Below are 17,501 nucleotides of genomic sequence, written 5' to 3' on the forward strand. Positions count from 1 at the left end.
AAAAAAAAAAAAGAATCTGAGTTTAAATTTAACAGTGCATGGGCAGCACCTGTGGCTCAAAAGGGTAAGGCACTGGCCCCATATGCCAGAGGTGGTGGGTTCAAGCCCAGCCGCAGCCAAAAAAAAAAAAAATTTAACAGTGCATGAACCCAGAGAATACACCGTATAGGTTTAGCTTCTGATAAACTTTTAAAGTGATTCTCTTTCTTCAGATTACAGAGTTGGTTCACCAGAGAGATGTTACAAGGTCCTTGATCAAAAGCAAGATTGACAATGCCAAATCTTTTGAATGGCTCAGCCAGATGAGATTTTACTTTGACCCAAAGCAAACTGATGTGTTACAGCAATTATCAATTCAAATGGCAAATGCCAAATTTAACTATGGCTTTGAGTACCTGGGTGTTCAGGACAAGCTGGTCCAGACTCCTCTCACCGACCGCTGCTATTTGACAATGACACAGGCTTTGGAGGCCAGGCTGGGGGGTTCCCCATTTGGTAAGATACTCCACAAACTTAGATAAATGGAATCATGTAATAAAAACTCAAAAAAGATTAAGCTAATGATTTGAAATATTACACAGTATTAAATTTACTTTTATTTTTAAAGTAGTTGCTTTTCAGAGTTCTTTTGAAGCTAATGTTCTTAATTAGATAATGGACTCAAACACTCAATTACTTTCCTTAATTAATAGGGCCCGCTGGAACTGGGAAAACAGAGTCTGTCAAAGCCCTTGGCCATCAACTTGGACGGTTTGTTTTAGTTTTCAACTGTGATGAAACATTTGATTTCCAGGTGAGAAGTGTTATGGGCTCTTCCTAAAATATACTGACTTTAAGGGGCCACTTGGGAATATCAAGCTTGCACTTATCCAAGCTTAGCATGGTTTATCTGGCCTTCTAAGTCCTTGCAGGCATTATTGTGAACTGTTGGAGGCATCCAACACGTGTACTTCGAAGTTGACTTTAATTTCATATTTGCAAAGTTAAATCTTTAGTATAATTTGTCATTTTTCTAAAATATCAATATTTTGTTGGAAGTGATGGCTCATGCTTATAATCCTAGTACTTTGAGAGGATGAGGCAGGAGGATTGCTTGAGATCAAGGAACTTGAGACCAGCCTGTGTAACATGGCAAGACCCTATCTTTACAAAAAAGCAAAAATATCAAGGTTGCTGTGATCTCTGATGTCACAGGACTCTACCAAGGAAGACATAGTGAGACTCTGTTTCAAAAAAAAAAGGGCAGTGCCTGTGGCTCAAAGGAGTAGGGTGCTGGCCCCATATGCCAGAGGTGGCAGGTTCAAACCCAGCCCCCAGCCAAAAACTGCAAAAAGAAAAAAAAGGAACTAATTAGGCACAGTGGTACATGCTTGTAGTCCCAGCTACTAGGGAGACTGAGGTCTCTTTAGCCTAGTAGTTCCAGTTTGCAGTGAACTTTGATGATACCACTGTGCTTCAACCTTGGAGATAGACCGAGGCCATATCTCTATTTAAAAAAAAGAAAATCAACTCAGTGCCTGTGGCCCAAGCAGCTAAGGCTCCAGCCACATATACCTGAGTTGGTGGGTTCGAATCCAGCGTGGCCCCACCAAACAACGACGGCTACAACCAAAAAATAGCCGGGCATTGTGGCAGTCGCATGTAGTCCCAGCTACTTGGGAGACAGAGACAGGAGAATCGCTTGAGTCCAGGAATTGGAGGTTGCTGTGAGCTGTGATGTCACGGCACTCTACCCAGGGTGACAGCTTGAGGCTCTGTCTCAAAAAAAAAAAAAGAATATTTTAAAGAAATGCTTAATGCCTATGTCTAGGAATAAACATATTATGGAAGAAGTTTTGGGGTTTTTTTCCCCCTCTTTCTTGAGTATTTTTTTGGTTTTTTGTTTTTTTTTAATCAACAAAAATAATAAAATGGCAGTTTTATATTTGATTTTTTTGGCATAGAAGGAAAAATGGTATTTATATGACATCTGTATAATGGTGATAGCTATTGTTTCTGGAGTAACTGTGCCTGGGCACTGACATGTGAATCTGATTTAACCATTATAGCGACCTTTGGCAAGTAAATGGTATTGTTCCCATTTCAAAGATGAGGAAATGTGAGTTTCAAACAAAATATGACTTGCCTAAGGTAAAATGATCAAAGCCAAAATTGGAGTCTTGTAAAACCAACACTGAGGCACATGATGTCTTTCTGCAGGCTACTGTAGTGTAGTAGCAGAGGCTGCATGGCTTAAAGAACAGAAATATATTTTCTTGAGCCAGGTGTGGTGGCTCATGCCTGTACTCCTAGCACCTTGGGAGGCTAGGCAGGGGGATTGCTTGAGGCCAGGCATGGTGGCACATGCCTATAGTTCCAGTTACTCAGGGGGCTGAGGCAAGAGGATTGCGTGAGGCCAGGATTCCAAGACTACAGTGAGCTATGATCGTGCCACTATACTCTAGCCTGGGTGACAGAGTGAGACCTTATCTCAAAAAACACGGGCTGGGACTCGGAGCCAGCCATATACACCTGAGCTGGTGGGTTTAAATCCAGCCCAGGCCCACCAAACAACAATGACAGCTGCAACCAAAAGAAAATAGCTGAGCATTGTGGCCTATAGTCCCAGCTACTTAGGAGGCTGAGGCAGGATAATCGCTTGAGTCCAGGAGTTGGAGGTTGCTGTGAGCTGTGATGCCACAGCACTCTACCCAGGGTGACAGCTGGAGGCTGTGTCTCAAAAAAACAAAACAAAACAGGGGCTGGGGGAAGTATTTTCTTATAGTCCTGGAGGCTGGGAAGTGAAGATTAATGTGCCAGCAGGGTACAATTTCTGGTAGGGGTTTTCTTCCTGGTTGCAGAACCTGCATTGCCCTCACATAGCCTTTCCTGAGAACATGTGGAGAGACAAAGCACTGGGTCTCTCTTATTCTTGTAAGGGCACCAGTTCTATGGGATCAGGGCCCCATGCTTGTGACCTCCTTTAACCTTAATTACCCGGTTATAGTCTCTATCTCCAAATATAGTCCTAGGAGCATTTGGCTGTCAACATAGAATTGGGGCAGGAGGGGATACAATTTAGTCCATAACAAGTGGTTTTAGCTTCTTTTTTCCTCTCCATTTTAGGCAATGGGACGTATCTTTGTGGGGTTATGCCAGGTGGGTGCATGGGGCTGCTTTGACGAGTTTAACCGCCTGGAGGAGCGGATGCTTTCAGCTGTGTCGCAGCAGGTGCAGTGCATACAGGAAGCACTACGTGAACATTCTAACCCCAACTATGACAAGAGTAAGATTGCTTTTTCACTTTAAAAATTACTTAGAGAATGTAGACAGATTGTATCATGAACTTGTTTTCTTTCTTTCTTTCTTTCTTTCTTTCTTTCTTTCTTTCTTTCTTTTTGAGACAGAGTGTCACTTTATGCCCCTGGGTTGAGTGCCATGGTGTCATATCTCACAGCAACCTCCCCCTGGGCTCAAGAAGATCTTGCCTCAACCTCTCAAGTAGCTGAAACAACAGGCGCCTGCCACAACACCCAGCTATTTCTTAGAGACAGAGTCTGCTCAGGCTGGTCTTGAACTCTTGAGCTAAAGTGATCAACCTGAGTGCTAGGATTACAGATGGGAGCCACTACACCCAGCCCATGAACTAATTTTCTATCTTTTTGAGGGAAATGGCAGGTTTAGTGGCTCAGATGCCTATAATCCTAGCTCTCTTGAGAGGCCAAAGTGGCAGGATCAGTAGTTTGAGACCATCCTGAGCAAAAACAAGACCCTATCTCTACTAAAAATAGAAAAATTAGCCGGGCATTGTGGGGGGTACCTATAGTCCCAGCTACCTGGGAGGCTGAGACAGGGCACTTGAGCTTTGGAGTTTGAGGTAGCTATGAGCTATGATGATGCCATGCCACTCTAGCATGGGCAATGGAGTGAATCTCTTTCAAAAAAAAAAGAAAGGGCTGGGTGCAGTGGCCCACGGTTGTAATCCTAGTACTTTCTCTTTAGTCCTTAACCATGACTCAGTATACTGGGTTATGTACTGAGGATTTAGCTCACAGAAGCTCCCTGTTGCAGGCTGTGTACTGAGTTGTGGTAAAAGACTAAAGATAAGAGGCCCAGGGTAAATGTTGCATCAGCATTTGTGAACTTGAGCTCACAGGTTCAAGACCAGCCTGAACAAGAGTGAGATCCCATGTCTAAAAATAGCCTAGTGTTGTAGTAGGTGCCTATAGTTCCAGCTACTTGGGAGGCTGAGGCAAGAGAATCACTTAAGCCCAAGAGTGTGCCCAGGAGTTTAAGGTTGCTGTGAGCTATGACATCACAACACTATACCACCAGCAAAAGTGAGACTCTGTCTTAAAAAAAAAAAAAAAGCAAGAATTTAGTTCACAGGAACTACCTGTTCTAGGCAGTATACTGAGTTGTGATTAAACACTAAAGATAAGGGCAGTGCCTGTGGCTCAGCAAGTAGGGCACCGGCCCCATATACCCAGGGTGGTGGGTTCAAACTTGGCCCCGGCCAAACCGCAACAAAAAAACAGCCAGGCATTGTGTTGGGCGCCTGTAGTCCCAGCTACTTGGAAGGCTGAGGCAAGAGAATCACCTAAGCCCAGGAGTTGGAGGTTGCTGTGAGCTGAGTAACGCCTAGGCATTCTACTGAGAGCGATAAAGTGAGACTCTGTCTCTAAAAAAAAAAATAAACACTAAAGATATGGCTATAGTGGTTATGGCGCCAGCCACATACACTAAGGCTGGTGGGTTCAAAACTGGCCCAGGTCAGCTGAGGCAACAATGACAACTGCAACAAAAAATAGCCGGGTATTGTGGAGGGTGCCCGTAGTCCCAGCTACTTGGGAGGCTGAGGCAAGAGAATCACTTAAGCCCAAGAGTTTTGAGGTTGCTGTGAGCTGTGATGCCACAGCTCTCTACTAAGGGCAACATAGTGAGACCCTGTATCAAAAAAAGAAAAAAAAAAAAAGACTAAAGATAAGAGAGGCCCAGGGTAAATGTTGCATCAGCATTTGTAGTCCTTATTCTAGGGCAGAACTGTGCAGGTTCCTAATGCTTAGAACAGCCAACAGCCTGTGCAGTTCTTCTTCAGCTAGACCAGTAGTTCTCAACCTTCCTCATACCACAATGTATTTTCATTGTTACGAAGGGGTCGTGACCCACAGGTTGAGAACTGCTAAACTACACAAAACCCTGTACTTCCTTATGCTTCTGTGCCCTCCATAGCTTTTGCTTTGTAGTGAGGGTTTCAGCTGGTGTGGGCCCTCAGTACCTGCTTTCCTTCCTGCATCATCAGAGAGCCACCCTCTCCAGCCAGATGTGGCCAGAGTGTTCTGACACCTGGTTTTTGGAAGAAACCCTCTGTCACAATAGGAATAGCTTTTCTGGGAGGCTCCAAGGGCTGTTCTGCCTTGTATAATAACCAGTCCCAGGCATGTGAGGGGGGGCAGCAGTAGGTGCTGGAGGAAATAAATATGTCAGTGTTGCATAGGTGTGAAATTCTGTCTTGTGTGCACACTGTTACTTTTATTTCCTTTTATTCCATAATAGTAGTAATTTGTCTTACTTCAGAGAATTCCCTGTGCTTCCTCAATAAAACCAAAGGAGTATCAAGGAAAGTAGCATCTGTGTCTGTAATAAGTATTTTCTTATAGAATGAATACACTTTGTTCTGAAGTAGTTCAGTGGGAGTTAGTTGAAGGGCTTTTGGGTTTGGTTTTTGCTGTTCCTGGAAAAGATGATTCTCATGATCTAAGCCAGCTATGTGGCACACTTCATTTTATTTTTGTACCATTATTGGACAGCATCTCTGTTTCTGACTTGCCCTAGTGAGTGAATGTTGTATTACACAAATAGAATAGTGGCCCCTGGTTCTGATAGCTTGATCTCTGACACATTTCATGTACATGAGGTTTTTGAGACTAGGTCTGCCTGGTGGGCCCTTTAGAAAGGCCATGGGGCAGCCCCTCCAGGAAACCTTCACTCCCGTTCTCCAGAGGGGAACAGGTATTTTATCTATCATTTTAGACAAATTTTAGGATGTTTTTTCCAACATCTTGAGTTTTAATGCCATTGTCTCATTTTCAGCCTCTGCCCCCATTACTTGTGAGCTGCTAAATAAACAAGTCAAAGTGAGCCCAGACATGGCCATCTTCATCACCATGAACCCTGGCTACGCAGGCAGGTCAAACCTTCCTGACAACTTGAAGAAGCTCTTCCGGAGCTTGGCAATGACCAAGCCTGACCGGCAGTTAATTGCCCAGGTCATGCTGTACTCACAGGGCTTCCGGACTGCCGAAGTGCTTGCCAACAAAATTGTCCCTTTCTTTAAGTAAGTAATAATTTTGTTTGTAGCATATGTTAAATGTGCCCATTTAACCTTTAAATTTTTCATTGTAATGATGATACATCTTCCAAAATACCCATCGTATTTCTTGATGATGCTGTTTACAGCACCTTATTTTTAAAGAAAACCTTTTTTGGCCAGGTGCGGTGGCTCATGTCTATAATACCAGTACTCTGGAAGGAGGCTGAGACGGATGGATTACCTGAGCTCACAAGTTTGAGACCAGCCTGAGCTAGAGGGAGATTCCATCTCTAAAAATAGCCGGGCATTGTGGCAGGCGCCTGTAGTCCCAGCTACTTGGGAGGCTTGGGCAAGAGGATTGCTCAAGCCCAAGAGTTTTGAGGATGCTGTGAGCTATGACGTCACGGCACTCTACTGAGGGTGACCAAAAGAAAAGAAAACCTTTTTTTTTTTCTTTTCTAGACTTTGTGATGAGCAGCTGTCCTCTCAAAGTCATTATGACTTTGGTCTTCGGGCTTTGAAGAGTGTACTTGTAAGTGCAGGCAATGTGAAGAGGGAGAGAATTCAGAAGATCAAGCGGGAGAAAGAAGAACGAGGGGAAGCAGTTGATGAAGGAGAAATTGCTGAAAATCTCCCTGAACAAGAGGTTTGTATATATTCCTTTGATCTTTCAGACCTTTCACATTACTTAAGTTTACCTTTCAACAATGAAGTCATGCCATCTGTGTGCGTTCTCATTGTGTTTATGTGTCCTGAGGTGACTAGAAGAAACTGATAGTAACCCAGTAAGTCACGTGCACGGATGTGGGCGAGTGGTGGATCACACATTCTTGTTCACTAGCAGTTACTGATCATGCCTCCTGGAAATGGGGCAGGAAGTTTGTGAGCTGGGCTCCACCTCCTGCAGCTCAGTCCTCTCCCCTGTAGATTCTCATACAGAGTGTCTGTGAGACAATGGTGCCAAAGCTGGTGGCAGAGGACATCCCACTGCTCTTCAGCCTCCTGTCAGATGTGTTCCCTGGAGTCCAGTATCACCGGGGTGAGATGACTGCCCTTCGAGAAGAGCTGAAAAAAGTATGTCAAGAGATGTACTTGACATATGGTGATGGAGAAGAAGTTGGTGGAATGTGGGTTGAAAAGGTAACTGGATCGTTCTTTTAGCTGCTTCCCTCATAGACCCTGCTGGCATTCATGTTCAGTAAAGATAGCTATGGGCTATTTTATGAAACTTTGTCCACAAAGGCCAGGGCTGCATAATGTGGCTCATGAAGATTTGCTCAAAGCCTAGGCTAATCTTTCCTTTATTTAAAGGTAGAGGTAGCAAAACTTAGCTAAAATTTTTACTTACATAGTAGAGATGATAAATGCTGACTAGGGACAAGGTTATAGTGGACTTGGTTTATGCTGGTAAAACCTCTGCTTACAAGACTTTCCAATACCATAGATTAACAATCTAAATTGACAGTAAGTATATGGTTTATATTTTATATCGGTTTCTTTCCTTTCTCTATGTGATTCATTTAAGAAAATTTATTATGGCTCGGCGCCTGTGGCTCAAGCAGCTGAGGCGCCAGCCATATACACCAGAGCCTGGCGGTTTCGAATCCAGCCCGGGCCCGCCAAACAATGATGGCTGCAACCAAAAAATAGCCAGGCGTTGTGGTGGGCGCCTGTGGTCCCAGCTACTGGGGAAGTAGAGGTAGGAGAATCGCTTGAGCCCAGGAGTTGGAGGTTGCTGTGAGCTCTCATGCCACAGCACTCTACCCAGGGCGACAGTTTGAGGCTCTGTCTCAAAAAAAAAAAAGAAAATTTATTATTTATACGAACTGTGTCCCATTTAGTCTCCTCTTGTCCTTGGAGGGATCTAATATGACTTTTTTTTTGCAGTTTTTGGCCAGGGCTAGGTTTGAACCCGCCACCTCTGGCATATGGGGCTGGCGCCTTACACCATTGAGCCACAGGCACCACCCCTGATGTGTCTTTTTCCTTTTTTTTTTTGGAGCAGAGTCTCACTTTATTACCCTCAGTAGATTGCAGTGGCATCATAGCTCACAGCAACCTCAAACTCTTGAGCTCAAATGATTCTCTTGCCTCAGCCTCCCAGGTATCTGGGACTACAGGTGCCCACCACAATGCCAGGCTATTTTTAGAGATGGGGGTCTCACTTTGATTCAGGCTAGTTTCGGACTCCTGAGCTCAAGCAATCTACCTGCCATGGCCTCACAGAGTGCTGCTAGAATCACAGGTGTGAGCCGCAGCACCCAACCCTAATGTGTCCTTACTGAGGCTGCTCAGTAGCTATTTTCTGCTCCACTGGCTCTAGCTTTCCTGACTTATTGAAGAACTCCCCACAGTTTAGAGATTTTTGTTTTAGGCGTGGCCTATATAATGTCCCTCCAGTTGGAGAATTACAGTATTTACCTGTATGGCTCCATAGAACATATTTCTTTTTCTCCTCATCACAAGATGTAGCTAAAGAGCCTTCTCATTCTTTCTCTGAAATGGTCACTTTGTTGGTCTGTTGCACCCTGCAGGTTCTCCAGCTCTATCAAATCACCCAGATCAATCATGGCCTAATGATGGTGGGGCCCTCAGGAAGTGGGAAGAGCATGGCCTGGCGCGTCCTTTTGAAGGCTTTGGAGAGGCTTGAGGGTGTAGAAGGGGTTGCCCATATCATCGACCCCAAAGCCATCAGCAAAGACCATCTCTACGGAACACTGGACCCCAACACCAGGGAATGGACAGATGGGCTCTTCACACATGTGCTGAGAAAGTATGTTGCTTTGATGAGTGTTTGCATTCTACTGACCATGGGGCCTAGGCACTCTATTCTCACAAGAGCAGGACATGTTATTTTTCTAACCAATATCTAAACAAGTTAGAGGTCAGTTCAGAAACCTTTTTAGGGTGAACATTTTTTAATTTTAAAACCTTGATTTAGTTGATAGTTGTTTTAAAATTCTTCCAAACCAGGATTATAGACAACGTGAGAGGCGAGCTGCAGAAGCGCCAGTGGATTGTCTTTGATGGTGATGTGGATCCTGAGTGGGTTGAGAATTTGAACTCTGTGTTGGATGACAACAAGCTCCTGACTCTACCCAATGGAGAGCGCCTCAGCCTTCCACCCAATGTAAATGCCTAACTTTGTTCCTGGGGGGTTAAATGTTCTGTTCTAGTCAACTAATATTCATATGCTAGCAAAGTGGAGGTCTGGAAAGAGCATCCATATTGTAGCAGTCAGCTGTAACTCTCAGGTAGAATCTCAGCTACTAGATTTTTTTTTTACATTCCCATTGCTAATACGAAATACTTGAATAGGTTTTATTATCCATTAGGCTTTCTGTCATTCGCTGAGTGTTAAGCACACACCATAATTATCAGTTAACCCTTCCTGTAACCCTGTGACGTGGGATTGTAGTTAGGATTTCCTGAGTTACTATTCATCTAGGAGCTGGCAAAATGAAGACTTTAGAATGGAGCTTTCAAGACTTTCCACTGATACAGGTGCCTGAGCACGCCACCTAATAGACCAGTAGGCATGGCCAGGCCTGGTGTGGATTTGCATTCAGCCAGACCCTGTTCTAGAAGCTGAGAACACAACAATAGGCCAACAAAATAGACAAGTCCCTTGCCCTCGGTGGGGCTTATTTACAGTCTGATGTGCAAGATGGTAAAACTGATTAGTGCTTAGGAGGGAAAAATAACCTGGAAGAAAGCTATCAGGTGTTGGTGAGGGGTAGGGGTTGGGATTCCGGAAGGGAAGGGCTTCCCTGAGGTGGTTTGAGCGGAGACTTGAGGGAGCTAAGGAGCAAGCCCGGGGGCTCATGAGTATTCCAGGCAAAGGAACAAACAGCAGGAGTAGGGAAAATGGTGCCTGGTATGCATGAGGAGAGCAGGGGGCAGTTGGCTGGAGTGGAGAGAACTGGAGATAAAAAGTTGAGGGTGAGACCAGAGAGGAAGGGGCCAGGTCCGGGCCTCTGGAGGTCACTGTGAGGGCTGGACTGTGTACACTGCGTGAGCTCAAGCCATAGGAGAATCTCAGATAGGAGTGACATACCCTGATTTCTGTCCACAAAAATCCCTCTGGCTCTAGGTTAGAGAAGGAAGAGGGTAGGGTGGAAGCAAGGAGGCCAGCAATGGGGCTGGGGTGGGAGACCAGCAGCAGCACAGGTACTGAGAAATGGATGATTGTGATTGCAGTTTAAAGGTTCTGTTGGGCGGCACCTTTGGCTCAGTGGGTAGGGCGCCAGCCCCATATACCGAGGGTGGTGGGCTCAAAGCTGGCCCTGGCCAAACTGCAACAAAACAAAGTAGCCAGGCATTGTGGCGGATGCCTGTAGTCCCAGCTACTCGAGAGGCTGAGGCAAGGGAATCGCCTAAGCCCAGGAGTTGAAGGTTGCTGTGAGGTATGATACCACAGCACTCGACCGAGGATGATAAAGTGAGACTCTGTCTCTGAAAAATAAATAAATAAAAATAAAATAAAAGTTGTGTTGATGGGATTTGCTGATGAACTGACTAGATGTGGGTATGAGGGAAAAGATGACAGCAAGCTTTTTGGCCTGAGCAAGTAATAAACAAGAGCCTTTATCATGAAGGGTGATAATTGGTATTTATCATTGCTTTCAGAAACCAGCTGTGTATTCTTAGTACTGTCTGGAAAGTGCACTTACCCAGACTCATCAAGTTCTTTTTTCATAGCTGATTATCCATTACATTCTAACTTTTGTCACATGGAATCGATTGCCTTGTGTAGCAATTAGAGCACCAAGATTAAGGCTTTGGGATCCAACACCTGGTCTGAACCTCTGCCCTAGCACTTACTAGCAGTAGTTTACTGCCACCACCTGTGAAATGGAGATAACAGCATGCCCATTGTGGTGAGACCTGAGTGAGTCCAGGCACGTGAAACATTAGAACATACCTACCCTGTGAGAAGCACCCAGTACATGTTCCCTGCTAATGTCACCTTTGGAAGACACTGTTGCTTCCATCCTCCAAGAGCTCTTCTCAGTGTGGGAATGTGAAACTTCATGGTCTGACCTGCTTTTCTCCTTACCACACACAGTTTTCCTGCCCAGATTCTTGTGAGAGAGGGTAATAGAAATTGTAGTGAAGTAAACTATAGATGGTAGACACAGATTTTTAATGTAAGTGAAGTGCATGAAAATTAAACACTTAATCACCCTTTCAGTATGTATATAGGTAAAAGAATTTTACTATCCATGTTTCTACCAGAACTACTTCATTAAGTATCTTCGTGTTTTCTTTTGAGGTGCGAATAATGTTTGAAGTGCAGGACTTGAAATATGCAACCTTGGCCACAGTGTCACGCTGTGGCATGGTCTGGTTCAGTGAGGATGTGCTGAGCACGGACATGATCTTCAACAACTTCCTGGCCCGGCTGCGCAGCATCCCACTGGACGAGGGGGAGGATGAGGCACAGCGGCGGCGCAAGGGCAAAGAGGATGAGGGCGAAGAGGCTGCGTCCCCAATGCTGCAGGTACCAGGGCTGCACCCCCAAGCAGAACACACCAGTCTCTGTTTAGATGCAGTGCAGTTAGACTGTTCCATTCCATAAAAATATGAGTGGCATAGTGCTGTCCCGTAAGTGGTCAGTCACCACTTGTGTGGTCCAACTGGACACTGGACAGGGTTCTGTATAATCAGTGGTGTTGTCTATAAGCCTCTAAAGAAGCTCAGCTACAGCTGCTGCAAAAGTTAAAAGACACATATGGGAAAATATAAAGAATCCTTTTCATTATTTTTTCTCTGCAAAGTGATGAAAAATTATCCTTTTCCATGTTCAGTGATAAAAACCAAAGTTCCTAGAAAGCAGAGGTTTAGGGAATCACCAGGGTGAAGGAATGAGGGTTAGTTGTTGAAGCGTCATCCAAAATTATTTTTCCACACAAGGTGCAGTGGCTCATGCCTATAATTCTAGCACTCTAGGAAGCTGAGGAGGGACAATTGCTAGAGTTCAGGAGTTCAAGACCCTGTCTCTGCTAAAAATAGAATAATTAGCTGAGCAAGGCTGAGGCAGAAGGTTGCAGTGAGCTATGATGACACTGCACTCTGCTCAGGGTGACAGAGTGAGCCTCTGTCTTTTTAAAAAATAATAATAATTTTTCTGAGGTCACATGATCTTCTCCCAGGGATAGATTAAAATGGGTAAAACTCTCTCAGCTTTTTGAAATAATAGTTAAGCACCACTTAATTCCCTTTTCTAGATCCAAAGAGATGCAGCAACAATCATGCAGCCATACTTCACGTCCAACGGCCTGGTCACAAAGGCCCTTGAGCACGCCTTCCAGCTAGAGCACATCATGGACCTGACACGCCTGCGCTGCCTGGGCTCTCTCTTCTCCATGCTACATCAGGCCTGCCGCAATGTTGCACAATACAACGCCAACCACCCTGACTTTCCCATGCAGATCGAGCAGCTGGAGCGCTACATTCAGGTCAGCACAGGGCTCACGACTAAGGTGGTCCCACATGTGGCCTTGGGGCGTCTATGACCCTCCAACATCATGACCACATGGGCATGTTCTCTTTCCTGGACAAGGGTCAAGCTTTTGTGAGGGTCTGGGAAAACGTGTGGAGGATGTCTGTGATCCAAGAATACTGAAACCACTGTCTTCCAGGTTAACACTGTCAGGTTGTGTCTTCTGTTGAAATTTTGTAAAAATGAAACTTTAATTTCTCTTTTAATAGCGATATCTGGTTTATGCCATACTCTGGTCCTTGTCTGGAGACAGCCGGCTAAAAATGAGAGCAGAGTTGGGTGAATACATCAGAAGAATCACGACTGTACCACTGCCCACTGCCCCCAACATACCAATTATTGACTATGAAGTAAGTGTGTGTGTATTGCGGCCTTTATTTCTTGATACTTGCCATGTTGGTCTAGTTAATTCTGGGGCAGCCTGACTTTGTCTTTGGACTTTCACTTTGTCTCTTCATTTCATAAAGATTTTATGCTTTAAGCTTTATATGATAACAAGGAATGCAGATTAACTTAACCTATCCATCCTTAGTTTGAAAGTTCTGATTTGTGTTAAAGTGAGCAACTCTTGTAAGAAAGGAGATGTTTGGGCCCCTGAATGACCTGTGCCTCCTTTTCCGTGTATAGGTGTCCATCAGTGGGGAATGGTCTCCATGGCAAGCCAAGGTGCCTCAGATTGAAGTGGAGACACACAAGGTGGCAGCCCCTGATGTCGTTGTGCCAACTCTGGACACAGTCCGCCATGAAGCCCTCTTGTACACTTGGCTGGCTGAACATAAGCCATTGGTCTTATGTGGCCCTCCTGGGTCTGGCAAGACCATGACACTCTTCAGTGCCCTCCGGGCCTTGCCTGACATGGAGGTAAAGAGGCTGGGAGGTGGACACAGACCTTTAGGCATTGAAATAAGGGATTTGTCTTAAAACTTTATTTTGTATCTTCCCTTCCAAAGGTGGTGGGTCTTAACTTCTCAAGTGCTACTACCCCAGAGCTCCTTCTGAAGACTTTTGATCACTATTGTGAGTACAGGCGCACACCCAATGGAGTTGTTTTGGCTCCTGTTCAGCTTGGAAAGTGGCTAGTATTGTTCTGTGATGAAATCAACTTGCCAGATATGGACAAGTATGGAACACAGAGGGTCATATCCTTCATCAGACAGGTTTGTTTATATCCAGCAGGTCCCTCCTCCCCCATGTTTCTTATTTGTATTTTGCTCCTAACATGTTACATGTCTTTTCCTTTAGATGGTGGAGCATGGAGGCTTTTACCGTACCTCAGATCAAACATGGGTAAAGCTGGAGAGAATCCAGTTTGTTGGGGCCTGTAATCCCCCCACTGACCCTGGAAGGAAACCCCTCTCACACAGGTAAATGCCACTCTGTAGACTCCTGGCTTCACTCACACACACTCAGTTCTAGGACTGTTGTACTTATATTATAGCACAACAAAAACTTGTTTTAATTATAACGTTACCAAAATACTGCTGATTTTAGGGTTATCCCTGGGCTACTTATTGTGCTGTAATAATAGGAAAACACATTAAAAGCATTGACCTTTTGTGTAGTAATGAATACCTCCAGACCCATCTGTAGGGCCAAGATAAAGTTGAAATAAGCCTAACTTATTTTCCTACTTTTTTTTTTTTAAATAGACAGGGTCTTCTATTGTCACTCAGCAGGCTGGAGTGTAGTGGTGCAGTCACAACTCACTGTAACCTGGAACTGTTGGGCTCAAGCAGTTTTCTGGCTTCAGCTTCCCAAGTAGTTGGAACTACAGGCACACACCACCACTCCCAATTAATTTTTTAAAGTATTTTGTTGCCCAGCCTGGCCTCAAGTGATCCTCCCACATGGGGCTCTCAAAATGCTAGGATTATCAGTGTGAGCCACCATGCCTAGCCTATTGTCTCAGCTTTGCCAGTTGTCTCATCTCATTCTTTTTCAAGTATTTTGAGTCTTCTGTTGTGTATCTGAACACAAGCCTGAGTAGTATGTTGTGATCTCAGTTAATCTTGATGTCAAGTCTGGGTGTTAGGAAATGACCTCCAATTAGAGCCCAGGCCAGAGTGACTGTACAGGCACGCTGCCCCTTCCTGGAGCCACTGTTAGAGAAGAGTTACTGAGCTGGGCTGTCTGTGCACAGGTTCTTGCGTCATGTTCCTGTCGTGTATGTGGATTACCCAGGACCTGCCTCCCTAACACAGATCTATGGCACCTTCAACCGAGCCATGCTGAGGCTCATTCCATCCCTCCGGACATATGCAGAGCCACTCACTGCTGCCATGGTGGAGTTCTATACCATGTCTCAGGTACACAGACTTCATTACGACTGCAGAAATTGTTTTCCCCTAGTAATTGAAGCACTCAGTTGAAAGATTGGGCTATCTTCAGAGCTCTTGAACTAAGAGACTTTTCTCGAAGGTCTCTTATCAAAATCATTTGTCTACTAGGTACTATAGCAACTCACACGCTTATTGCTCTTCCTATTCTATGATCTTATACATATATTATAAAAATAGGACTATGTTACACAGTTTCTGAAACGATGTGTTCACTTTTCACATATCAAGTGTACATTCTTGTGCAACATATATAATTGCTACATATTTGCCAAATTCCTCTTGGTGTGCTTGGACCAGACATACCCACACCAACCAGTACCTCCTTTCCTAGAATCTCAAATCAACATTTAAGAAGTACTCATTAAAAAAAAATCTACGCCCATTAGATGAGAAGTGGTTCCCATAGTTTTGATTTGCATTGCTGTGTTAAACCTCTCCTGTTAGCCCTTTTACTGAGAAAAAATTCCACTTTTTCTTTTGATACATCTGCTGTGCTCTTTGTAAGAATTTGCCTTTCATAGATTGCAAATTTCTTTCCCAGTATTTAATTGTCTTTTCAGTATTTTCAGAGGATTTTTTTGTAGTTTCATTGTTTTAAACATTTAAATCTTTAAATAAAATTTATTTCAGTATAAAATGAACAACTTGGCTTTAACTCTATTCTAGGCAGTTTTTCTAATTTTTGTTTTGTTTTGTTGAGAAAAAGTCTTGCTCTGTCACCTAACCTGGAGTGCAGTGTCAATCATAGCTCACTGCAACCTCAAACTCCTGGGCTCAGGTGATCTTTCCTGCCTCAGCCTCCCAGGTAGTCAGGTCTACAGGCATGGGCCACCACTTATGGCTAATTTTTCTTTTTCTTTCTTTCTTTCTTTTTTTGAAACAGAGTCTCGCTTTGTAGCCCTCAGTAGAGTGCAATGGCCTCACAGCTCACAGCAACCTCAAACTCTTGGGCTTAAGCAAGTCTCTTGCCTCAGCCTCCCAAGTAGCTGGGATGACAGGTACCCGCCACAACGCCCAGCTGTTTTTAGAGATGAGGTCTCGCTCTTGCTCAGGCGGGTCTCGAACCTATGAGCTCAGACAATCCACCCACCTCGGCCTCCCAAGTGCTGAGATTACAGGCTTGAGCCGCCACACCCGGCCTAACTTTTCTTTTTAATTTTTGTAGAGGCAAGGTCCACTGTGTTGCCCAGATCACTGTTGCCTGTGATCCTCCCACCTCAACTTCCCAAAGTGCTGGGATTATAGGCATGAGCCACTGTGTCCAGACCCAACATTGTTTTACTAATTCTTCTTTAAATATTCCAGGGTCTAGACTCTTTAATATAAAAATGTTTTACAGCATTTTACCTCCTAACCACTTTTCTATGTTGTAAAATATTTACATGTAACTTCTACTTTTCCCTTTCCTGCAGGAGAGATTCACTCAGGATACACAACCCCACTATATCTATTCACCCCGTGAAATGACTAGGTGGGTAAGAGGGATCTTTGAAGCACTGAGACCCCTGGAGACTCTGCCTGTTGAAGGCCTCATTCGGATTTGGGCACATGAAGCCCTCCGCCTCTTCCAAGATAGGTAAGAGAAGCCAAGGATCCATTTAGTTGCATTCTTTCCTACTTTGAGATCTTACAAACTCTAAACTAGGATCTGTGCAAGTCTGGGCTGCCCAGATTTGAGCCAGGCCAGGCTGGTAGTAGAAGGTAGTGGAGGCAGTGAGGCAGCCTTGCGTCTTGACATTCATCACAGCCACCCCCAATATGACAGGGCTGCAGTGTGCTGGAAATGGCCACCACTGTCTGGTTCCGTAGGTGTGGCTCTTTACTATCTAGTAGGACAACACAAGGTAACAACCTGTCACAGCCTCATCAGAACACAATTCACTAGTGAATGAAGATACTGTCCAACAATTAGTGTGTGGTTTCCATAACCACCATTCCTCTTCCTTATTTTCAGTCTGTATTCTCATCACAGGGTTTGCAGCTGTATCTCTGGGACACTGGTTTTTTATTTTGTTGGCCACTTGCATCAATTCTTGCCTTGCAAGGTTTGAGTTTTCTACTTAAGTGACAAATCCTTAGGGGAAGGAATTAGTGGTGGCCAAATGATCAGCATCGCTGGAAGGTTTTGTGGTTTTAATCACAGTCTCACAGTAAACAACAGAGTCTTTACTTCTCAAGGAATCTCCAAGATTAATTGACCTTTTTAAAATTAATATCTTTTCTTACATTCTTCATAGTTCAGTACACTCTTTGTTTTACAGTAAATTATTAATTTTTCATTTTTCTTATATATTTAATTTCACCTATTTTAGTATTATAGTCCTTCATTGTATTTTTTTTTTTTTTTTTGAGACGGAGCCTCAAG

At 44.3% G+C, this 17,501-nt stretch overlaps 1 protein-coding gene across 1 annotated transcript in view; it reads left to right on the forward strand.

The window, feature by feature from the left end:
- DYNC1H1 (dynein cytoplasmic 1 heavy chain 1) overlaps positions 1-17,501 on the forward strand; it is a 92,483-nt gene that overhangs the window by 43,492 nt on the left and 31,490 nt on the right. The window contains exons 27-42 of the mRNA XM_003799319.3: positions 213-495; positions 693-793; positions 3,106-3,265; positions 6,073-6,316; positions 6,755-6,938; positions 7,220-7,432; positions 8,827-9,065; positions 9,266-9,422; positions 11,568-11,795; positions 12,523-12,753; positions 13,007-13,147; positions 13,425-13,658; positions 13,748-13,954; positions 14,040-14,161; positions 14,938-15,103; positions 16,549-16,712. Of these exons, the coding sequence (XP_003799367.1) occupies positions 213-495; positions 693-793; positions 3,106-3,265; positions 6,073-6,316; positions 6,755-6,938; positions 7,220-7,432; positions 8,827-9,065; positions 9,266-9,422; positions 11,568-11,795; positions 12,523-12,753; positions 13,007-13,147; positions 13,425-13,658; positions 13,748-13,954; positions 14,040-14,161; positions 14,938-15,103; positions 16,549-16,712 (3,074 nt within the window). The remainder of the gene's footprint in view (positions 1-212; positions 496-692; positions 794-3,105; positions 3,266-6,072; positions 6,317-6,754; positions 6,939-7,219; positions 7,433-8,826; positions 9,066-9,265; positions 9,423-11,567; positions 11,796-12,522; positions 12,754-13,006; positions 13,148-13,424; positions 13,659-13,747; positions 13,955-14,039; positions 14,162-14,937; positions 15,104-16,548; positions 16,713-17,501) is intronic.

The sequence above is a fragment of the Otolemur garnettii genome, unplaced genomic scaffold, assembly GCF_000181295.1.
Source record: "Otolemur garnettii isolate 467f Iridium unplaced genomic scaffold, OtoGar3 scaffold00149, whole genome shotgun sequence".
Taxonomy (NCBI): Eukaryota; Metazoa; Chordata; class Mammalia; order Primates; family Galagidae; genus Otolemur; species Otolemur garnettii.